The 10,889-nt window shown below is 43.5% G+C and overlaps 1 protein-coding gene across 1 annotated transcript; it reads left to right on the top strand.

Moving 5' to 3' along the window:
* Positions 1–1,501: 1,501 nt before the first annotated feature.
* On the top strand, positions 1,502–5,244 carry LOC106565578 (caveolin-2). The gene is made up of 3 exons (XM_014132855.2): positions 1,502–1,779; positions 4,429–4,616; positions 4,880–5,244. The coding sequence occupies exons 1-3, from the start codon at positions 1,564–1,566 to the stop codon at positions 5,028–5,030; spliced, it is 555 nt and encodes a 184-aa protein (XP_013988330.1). The 5' UTR covers positions 1,502–1,563; the 3' UTR covers positions 5,031–5,244.
* The last annotated feature ends 5,645 nt before the right edge of the window (positions 5,245–10,889 follow it).

Here is a 10,889-nt window from a genome sequence, read left to right as displayed (position 1 = left end):
TCAGGGACAAGGGGGAAATACACACACACACACACACACACACACACACACACACACACACACACACACACACACACACACACACACACACACACACACACACACACACACACACACACACACACACACACAGATGATCTGCTAATGGGTCCAAAGGTCGGAGAAAACAGATTTTCCCCTTAAAGCACCCTGGGAATCCAGAGCTGGTAGTGGAAAATGTGTTCAGAGAGAATTCAGACAGTTGCCTATTTGGCCCTGTAGCCACCTGGTGGTACTTACCCACAGCCCCTCTCTTTGACGATCTACATAGATAATATAGAGTAGTGTCTGGCAAAGGTGTGGGCCACAAAGGGCTGCCTGCTTGGTTAATAGTAATTCAATGTTTCTATCATGCTAAACACATGATTAGATTATATAATATGACAGATAAACCAAGCCACAACGGATTGAGTTAGGCTACATCATTTTTCTCTGGCACAGAGAGAAATAGCAGGCACTGAAAGCAAAGCCTCTGTCTGTGCTGCTCACCCACCAAGCTGCCTGGTGCGCTCCATCACCATGGTTTCACCAGACATCAATCATCACATCCAGTCTCAATACCCTCCTCCAGAATGGCTGCTGTAAAATTGATCCACCCATCAATACCAGGGGGAGAAACTCCATTCAGTACACTAAATCATCAAGTCAAAGCTTATTTGATGATTTTTGTTGTCTGTATATTTAGCTGCTTTTTGAGCAGTCTTTACAGTAACTAGCAATTGGTAGTCATACAGTTAAAAGAATATTGATGTGCATAAATTATAATTCACCCTGTCAGCTTGCATTTTTGGCAATCATGTTTCATAGGGCTCTAAATAGAAAATACAGAGTACAAAGTCTTGGCCAACAGAGAGCGCTATGGAGCCATACAACAGCTATATCACAAGGCTCTGAACAGGTTGCTTGCTGGCGCTCCATGTCTAGCTGCAGACTGATGGACAAACTGCGTCAGCTCTGTCTCCTGTGCTGTTCAACGAGGTGATGCGGATTACACCCCCGGCATGACATCTGCCACTGACAACACAATAACAGCACATCCATATGAAACCTGCTGGGTGTGGATCTATTGAACCAATTCATTGACTGACATTTGTTTATGCCCTTAAGACATCATTGTCTCACTATGAATTTTGTATCTTGTAATGATTTACAGGTTGAAGCAGCATTATGATTAGCGCAGTGCTGTCAATGGACTCACTCAAATCAACACGTATGCCTCAGATATTTTTGGTATATCGTTCGCAAATTTTACAATGTGGTGAACAGCTCCTTGTTTAGGAAAGTTATCACACAGGTCAAATTAGCTAGCTGTAGAATGTCATGTTATGGGCCTGTGAAAGCCAATTTGGGCATTCCACACTGAGGGAGTATGCACTGATGCAGTCACCCATCCACTATGTCCCACCGAGGTGCCAGTGACTGGGCTGCTGAGGCGAGAGGAGTGGGATTGGTCTATGGTGGTCGACCCCCTTTCATCCGCTCTCCCAGCCCAGTGAGGGTGCATGCCACTGAGGCACACACACCATGACCACAGGGCGTACACCAGCTGAGACCAGGCTAGACCTGGAGGACATAGAGGAGCAGGGGATCCCTCCAGGCAGACACACTGCAGAGGGACTACTGGAGGAAGTAGTGGAGGTAGAGGCAGAGGAACCAGCTCAGGAGGAGGACTCCGCCCACAGCGACACCAGGTCTCTGGTCAAGAACAGGGACCCAAGGGGAGTCAACAAGTATCTAAAGGTAACTGACACACATGGCAGCACAGCCCGGTAAACAGTGAGGTACAGTGCCTTGCAAAAGTATTCATCCCCTTTGGCATTTTTTTCCTATTTTGTTGCATTACAACCTGTAATTTAAATTGTTTTTTATCTGGATTTCATGTAATGGACATACACAAAATAGTCCAAATTGGTAAAGTGAAATGAAAAAAATAACTTGGTTCAAAAAACAAAACAAAAAAATACATGGAAAAGTGGGCCGTGCATATGTATTCACCCCCTTTGCTATGAAGCCCCTAAATAAGATCTGGTGCAACCAATTACCTTCAGAAGTCACATAATTAGTTAAATACAGTCCACCTGTGTGCAATCTAAGTGTCACATGATCTCAATATATATACAGCTGTTCTGAAAGGACCCAGAGTCTGCAACACCAGTAAGCAAGGGGCACCACCAAGCAAGCGGCACCATGAAGACCAAGGAACTCTCTAAACAGGTCAGGGACAAAGTTGTGGAAAAGTACAGATCAGGGTTGCGTTATAAAAAAATATCTACAACTTTGATCATCCCACGGAGCACCATTTAATCCATTATAAAAAATTTTAAAGAATATGGCACCATAACAAACCTGCCAAGAGAGGGCCGCCCACCAAAACTCATGGACCAGGCAAGAAGGGCATTAATCAGAGAGGCAACAAAGAGACAAATGATAACTCTGAAAGAGCAGCAAAGCTCCACAGCAGAGATTGAAGTATCTGTCCATAGGGCCACTTTAAGCCGCACACTCCACAGAGCTGGGCTTTACGAAAGAGTGGCCAGAAAAAAACAAAAAAGCCATTGCTTAAAGAAAAAAATAAGCAAACACATTTGGTGTTTGCCAAAAGGCATGTGGGAGACTCCCCAAACATATTGAAGAAGGTACTCTGGTCAGATGAGACTACAATTTAGCTTTTTGTCCATCAAGGAAAACGCTATGTCTGGTACAAACCCAACACCTCTCATCATTTCGAGAACACCATCCACACAGTGAAGCATGGTGGTGGCAGCATCAATCATGCTGTGGGGATTTTTTTCATCGGCAGGGACTGGGAAACTGGTCAGAATAGAAAGATTGATGGATGGCGCTGAATACAGGGAAAATCTTGAGGGAAACCTGTTTCAGTCTTCAGTCTTTTAGACTGGGACGGAGGTTCACCTTCCAGCAGTACAATGACCCTAAGCATACTGCTAAAGCAACACTCAAGTGGTTTAAGGGGAAACATTTAAATGTCTTGGAATGGCCTAGTCAAGGCTCAGACCTCAATCCAATTGAGAATCTGTGGTATGAATTAAAGATTACTGTACACCAGCGGAACCCATCCAACTTGAAGGAGCTGGAGCAGTTTTGCCTTGAAGATTGGGCAAAAATCCCAGTGGCTAGATGTGCCAAGCTTATAGAGACATACACCAAGAGACTTGCAGTTGTAATTGCTGCAAAAGGTGGCTTTACAAAGTATTGACAAGGGGGGTGAATAGATATGCACGCTCAAGTTTTCTGTTTTTTTGTCTGATTTCTTGTTTGTTTCACAATTAAAAATATTTTTCATCTTCAAAGTGTTAGGCATGTAAATCAAATGATACAACCCCCCCAAAAAATCTATTTTACTTCCAGGTTGTAAGGCAACAAAAAAGGAAAAATGCCAAGGGGGTGAATACTTTCGCAAGCCACTGTAAAGTGGAGGTTTAGACAGACACCACTCTGTGGAAGATAAAAGCACTAAGTGTGTTTGCAGATACTCCACATACAGTACCACACATCCCCTGTCTGCTGACTCCAGATAACGGAAGGGGAGGTTTAAACACAGGGACGAAGAGAGACACTATGGAAACAATCACATAATGATGTTCTGACATACTCTGGAAATGTTATAGTTGAGATAGGAACTAATTTGGAAAGATTTTGGTCGCATACATAGTGCTGTGTACACCATAAGCCGTTAATGGTAAACTTGTTATGTAATGTCTGTACAATGTATACATTGTTCAGTGGTATGGATTAACTGCCTAGGATTTTATTGAGATGAGCACTCATTTATCTTAATGCCCATATCTTTAATGGTACACTGGACATACATCTGGAGGCAATAGGAAGGGAGATCTGCCATCCAACGAAGTGGAATCTGATGTTGGAAAGCAGTGTGTTGAGCGATGCTGACCTCGTGTGGACACAGTTAGAACTGTGCCTTGTGTGTCATCTCAAAGATCAGTACTCCTCTCCCACTTCAAGGCTCTATTTAATCTGTATCGCTGAAGTGTTACAGATTGGGCAATAGAAATGTAAAGGTAATTGCCGATTGAGCTGACATATGCAGCGTTTACTGTGAATGCAGTCCCTGCTAAAACGGGAACGTTGACTTGAAATTTGAATCACACTGTAATGCTGAACTTCTGTGATACAGATTGAATAGAGCCTTCAGTCTCATTGTAATGTGGTTACTTCAGTAAGTGCTACAATGGTTCTGTGGTTCCCCTGCATCCAAGTTCTGAATGTTATTGGTGAGAAAATACAGTTTTTATGGAGAACCTCCTTTTTCTGACCATACCTATACATAGACCTTCACTAAAGCCCCATGCTAAAGAGAGCTTCCACCAGGCCGTGCCCAGACTGACTGTAGACTTTGTGTCTCCTGAGGTGACCTTTGAGGACGTGATAGCAGAGCCCCCCTCGGTGCGGAGCTTCGATAAGGTGTGGCTGTGGAGCCACGCTCTATTTGAGGTGTCCCGTCTCTGGTGCTACCGGCTCATCTCCCTCCTCCTGGCCTTGCCCGTCTCTTTGGTGGCAGGGATCCTCTTCGCTGTCTTCAGCTGCCTACATATCTGGTGGGTCCTCTCACCTTTGAACTCCTTTGACGTGATCTACTCAATGTTTTCAGTTAGTGCTTGATGGAGTTGAACGATGTGCTTGTGGTTTCAATCCGTATTGTGGAAGTTCAGCTTTACAGCGAGATTTAAATTTAAAGTTATTTCTATTGTGGAATCTGTAACGATTCAGCTTTACAGATTGAATAGAGCCCTAAATTATCTTAAAGAGACATTGACCTAGCCTGTTTATGCTCACTCTTTGTCTGTTTGTCTGTTTCCAGGCTGATCATGCCCTTTATTCAGCTCTTCCTGATCAACATGCACTGGGTTCAGACTGTGTGGGGCAGTGTATTGGACATCGCCATCGCTCCCTTCTTTAAGAGTATGGGGAAGTGCTGCGGTAGCATCTATGTCCGACTGGCCAGGGACTGATGTTGGGCTCTGCCACCTTCTATGGGAGTGTGGAGGGAGTGTGGATGGAGCGGGCTGGGTTGGGTTGATGCACACTACATATGAACTGGTTGTTTGCAATCATGTCTCAATCTCTAAGAAAAATGATGTTGCTGCCTTCTACTCTGCAAAGAACAATTTTTTTTTGTAAATATGTGAAATGAAGTTACATGAATTAGACAGTATCTAAAAATTATGTAATTTATGTGTTTTCTATTTTGCTTAGTACATTCAGAACTATTTTTGGTTAACGGACTATCGGACTCAATTTAATCTCTAAACCACAACTTGAAAGAAAGTTGTTAGCAATTTAGATTAAACGTAATGCAGCACACACACACGTGCACGTGCGCACACACACACACACACACACACACACACACACACACACACACACACACACACACACACACACACACACACACACACACACACACACACACACACACACACACACACACACACACACACAAATTCCATATGCTGGTGTAAATGAAAAATTCCTCCTGACAGCACAGATTATGTGGCCAGTGATGCATGTATATCCCCAGTAAAATAGGGGTATGGAATTACATTTCCTCCACTGACTGGCAAATTATTTTTCTGTCTCAGGAAAATAATGGTTCAGGGTTTAAAAATGAATGCTATTTCTTTCTTCCAGAGTGATGTTGTCAAGCGATTGTGTAAGTTCTGCTGATCTGATGCATCCTCTTAACCGAGATGCCTTAATTACTGGTTGTGCCTGTTAGAATTTAGAAGCCAGGTAGATTCAAAGCTCAGTTTGGGATTAAAATCTATCTGCCCATGTTTAGTAGAACAGAAGTAAGAGCATAGTTGCAGGTTCTAAAATTGGCTCAAACTGAGCTACTAATTTGTTTCTGGACCTACAGTATAGGCTTAGGCAATTATACCTACAAACTGCCCTAGCAGTTCAAATTATGCAAATGCACACTACCGTATGCAATCAATGGGATTTTTAGCCTTTAGCAGACACTGCAATTCTCTGGAGCATGGATCTGTTCGGAGATACAGTAGGCGAAAGGGACAAATTTGTGAAGCAACTCCTTTTGTGATACAGTTGGTTCATTTTCAAGGGAAATTGCAGTGACCCGGTCATATACCCTGGGGATACATTCTTCAACTTCAACTGGGATTGCAATAAAAAAACTTTACTTTTCTGATGGACTGTACTGTTCAGTAAAGAAGTCAACAGCAATGTCAAAACATCTAGGAATCTTAGATGACCAATTGTACTGCTTTGCTTAGTGTTTTTTCCTTTGTAGCCTGTCTGTGTAGTGTGCCATCTGTCTGTCTGTTTGTCTATCTATTTATCTACCTACCTACCTACCTACAGTGGGGGAAAAAAGTATTTGATCCCCTGCTGATTTTGTACATTTGCCCACTTACAAAGAAATGATCAGTCTATAATTTTAATGGTAGGTTTATTTTAACAGTGAGAGACAGAATAACAACAAAAAAATCCAGAAAAAACGCATGTCAAAAATGTTATAAAATGATTTGCATTTTGATGAGGGAAATAAGTATTTGACCCCTCTGCAAAACATGACTTAGTACTTGGTGGCAAAACCCTTGTTGGCAATCACAGAGGTCAGACGTTTCTTGTAGTTGGCCACCAGGTTTGCAGACATCTCAGGAGGGATTTTGTCCCACTCCTCTTTGCAGATCTTCTCCAAGTCATTAATGTTTCGAGGCTGACGTTTGGCAACTCGAACCTTGAGCTCCCTCAACAGATTTTCTATGGGATTAAGGTCTGGAGACTGGCTAGGCCACTCCAGGACCTTAATGTGCTTCTTCTTGAGCCACTCCTTTGTTGCCTTGGCCGTGTGTTTTGGGTCATTGTCATGCTGGAATACCCATCCACGACCCATTTTCAATGCCCTGGCTGAGGGAAGGAGGTTCTCACCCAAGATTTGACAGTACATGGCCCCGTCAAATGATGCGGTGAAGTTGTACTGTCCCCTTAGCAGAAAAACACCCCCAAAGCATAATGTTTCCACCTCCATGTTTGACGGTGGAGATGGTGTTCTTGGGGTCATAGGCAGCATTCCTCCTCCTCCAAACACAGTGAGTTGAGTTGATGCCAAAGAGCTCCATTTTGGTCTCATCTGACCACAACACTTTCACCAGTTGTCCTCTGAATCATTTAGATGTTCATTGGCAATCTTCAGACGGGCATGTATATGTATTCTTGAGCAGGGGGACCTTGCGGGCGCTGCAGGATTTCAGTCCTTCACGGCGTAGTGTGTTACCAATTGTTTTCTTGGTGACTATGGTCCCAGCTGCCTTGAGATCATTGACAAGATCCTCCCGTGTAGTTCTGGGCTGATTCCTCACCATTCTCATGATCATTGCAACCCCACGAGGTGAGATCTTGCATGGAGCCCCAGGCCAAGTGATATTGACAGTTCTTTTCTGTTTCTTCCATTTGCGAATAATCGCACCAACTGTTGTCACCTTCTCACCAAGTTGCTTGGCGATGGTCTTGTAGCCCATTCCAGCCTTGTGTAGGTCTACAGTCTTGTCCCTGACATCCTTGGAGAGCTCTTTGGTCTTGGCCATGGTGAAGAGTTTGGAATCTGATTGATTGATTTCTTCTGTGGACAGGTGTCTTTTATACAGGTAACAAGCTGAGATTCGGAGCACTCCCTTTAAGAGTGTGCTCCTAATCTCAGCTCGTTACCTGTATAAAAGACACCTGGGAGCCAGAAATCTTTCTGATTGAGAGGGGGTCAAATACTTATTTCCCTCATTAAAATGCAAATCACTTTATAACATTTTGACATGCGTTTTTCTCGATATTTTTGTTGTTATTCTGTCTCACACTGTTCAAATAAACCTACCATTAAAAGTATAGACTGATCCTTTCTTTAGCAGTGGGCAAATGTACAAAATCAGCAGGGGATCAAATACTTTTTTCCCCCACTGTACCTACCTACCTACCTACCTACCTACCTGCCTGTCTGTCTGTCTGTCTGTCTGTCTGTCTGTCTGTCTGTCTGTCTGTCTGTCTGTCTGTCTGTCTGTCTGTCTGTCTGTCTGTCTGTCTGTCTGTCTGTCTGTCTGTCTGTCTGTCTGTCTGTCTGTCTGTCTGTCTGTCTGTCTGTCTGTCTGTCTGTCTGTCTGTCTGACGCTTGCCTGCCTGCCTGCCTGTCGGTCTGTGTTGTGTGCCAGCTGTCTATCGGGCAGGACCTGCTGCAGTCAGTTTACAGTATTGACGCACAGGAGACACAGACGTGTGCACTGTGACACTCAGGGATCTATTTCTGTCCCTTCTCCTCCTATGAGCCCCGACCCCCAGACCCCGGCCCCCAGCCCAACTCCTCCTCTCACAACACGCTGAGAATATACTCCTCTAATTGGGTTGGCTCCTGCTCACACGCACTCTGATCCCATTCCACCACTCTCACTCCTTCTCTCCCTTTCTCCCTCTCTCTGTCTCTCTGTCCAAAGGGAACTGGGGCAGGGAATATTATCAAGCCACTGCTCTGCTGTAAAGTCACACTTCATCCATGCAGTGTTGTTTGTATACTACTGGACAGTGTCTGTTGATGTAGATAAATAGCAACAGGTTTACAATAGTGATAATCTGCTATTACTGTTACTTGCTTAGCTTCCTCTTCTTTCCCCCCTCCTCTTCCTCCCTATTTTCCATATCATCATAATGTATCTATGGTCGTTTATGCAACGAGCAAATATAGAATGTAATGACTGATTGGGACAACTGTAACAAGGAATCCTACAGTAAATCAGATAATCCATTTATTTGAGAGAGTATTGACTTTTAAAGGGGAATGTAGACAGTTGGACACATCTGACTCAGTAAATGATGATAGATGTCAGTTGAAATTCTTTCTTGTGTAATGATGTCATAATTTCAAATAATGTGCATGTGAGAGTGACCACTATTTTTTGGGGTCCACTATGGGTCATAAGGCCCGAGGGGGTGTGGTAAATGGCCAATAAACCATGGCTAAGGGCTGTTCTTATGCACAATGCAATGCTGAGTGCCTGGATACAACTCTTAGCCGTGGTATATTGTCCATATACCACAAACCCCAGAGATACCTTATAGCTATTATAAACTGGTTACCAATGTAAATGTCATACCCGTGGTATACTTTCAGCCAATCAGCATTCAGGGCTTGAACCAACCAGTTTATAAATAGGCTTATTGTTCATATTATGGGGTCAAATCTGCTTACTCATGGTCATCTTTAACTAGTTAATCAAAACATTTGTATTCATTTCAACATATTATTTTCTTCACCTTGAAATTGGGAAGTAGATCAGTGGGGTAAAAAAGTTACAATTGTGATGTAGGCTAGGTTTTGTAGTAGATCAGTGAGAAAAAACGTAGTCATGCATTTAAATTCCATATAAGGCAGCAAAATGTGAGACTTGTGCCAGGGGTTGTACTGAACATTTCCAATAGTCACAGTGTGCATGTCAACATCACAGGGTTGTTTCACTTCAGAACCTTATCTAGAACTGATCAAGGGTCAGTTAAGGACAGTGGTTGCTATGACATTAGTTGCTTGTTTTTCAAACAACATTAATGTATCTTTATTATTATTTATCATCTTTGAAAGTTATTCAATGTATCTTCCTACATTTGTTGATTAAGGCAGGTAAAACTAAGGTTTTAACTTTAAAGAAGTGACTATACAAATGTTTGTAGTGAGGAGAGTAACCAGCATGTTTTCGGGGACACTAGTTGTCATATTTGGTCTCTTAGCCTACTGTTCATTCTGTATAATAATACATAACTATCCATGTAGGTCTGGTTAAATGCTGCAGTACAAATGCAGGTGAATGAGAGAAGCAATGGGAGGAAGAATGCAAGAAGACAACAGCTGAGGTGGGAGCTCTGGCTTGTTTTTTCATACTGTTCCAACCATCGTCAGCTTTCTCTTGAGGAGCTCCTGTCCCAGCTTGTGCGAAGTAAAAAAGTTATCGCATGTGATGTTGTGGCAACTGGGTCCCTGTGTCACGTTCAGGACAACCCACATCCCTTGGTTCTTCTCAGGGGCTCCTCCATCTGGCTTCTCCGTATACACTTGCAAGTTCCACGCATATGATGAAGCAGCATCACAGGCAGCCCAGATCTATATTCCATATTTTGCGGGTTTAGACGGTATGTACTGCCTGAAGGGACAGCGGACCCTAAATAGCATAAGATGCTCATCAACAGTAACGTTGGGCCCAGGGTTGTAAAACAGGGGAAGGTGGTCCACCCACTTGTCCCACACTGATTGCAGCTAGCTTGTCTCTCTGCCGCCGAGCTGGTCTGGTGTCTCGGTTATCGAAGCAGATAATCCTGGAAATAATGTGGAAGTTTTCCAGAGACATTGTTGCACGGAAAAGTTCTCTGCCAGTTTTTTGCCAGTTTTTGCACACCTTCCCTCCAGATTAGTGCAGTCCAGAATTATTTTCTGGATGGTGTCTGGGACGAACAGTTCAAAAGAAGACTTTATGTCCTGCACATGAGTAACCGTCATCCGAGTTGGCCCTGGTTGCATCCTTATCACATTGGCAGCCATGCAGTGTGGCTCATTCCTTGGGCAAGAAGACCATTAAATTAAAAAATTTTTGACATCCGTATTTCTCCTGCAGGCTGCTGATTAGCTGGTTCTGACGGGGTGGTCCTGGGGTTGGCTGCTGATGGGCTGGTCCTGGGGCTGGCTGAGGGTCAATCTCATCCTCTTCTTCCACCTCACTGTCAGACTCCGAATTGACAGAGACATGATCCTCATATTTTGAATATTCTTCATCTTCCAAAGTGGAAGACGTTCCATCCACACTAGCTTCTCACTCTGCAAA

This window comes from Salmo salar, chromosome ssa12 (genome assembly GCF_905237065.1).
Source record: "Salmo salar chromosome ssa12, Ssal_v3.1, whole genome shotgun sequence".
NCBI lineage: Eukaryota > Metazoa > Chordata > Actinopteri > Salmoniformes > Salmonidae > Salmo > Salmo salar.
The sequence above is the reverse complement of the archived record's forward strand: the minus strand, read 5'-3'. Positions and strand labels throughout refer to the sequence as shown.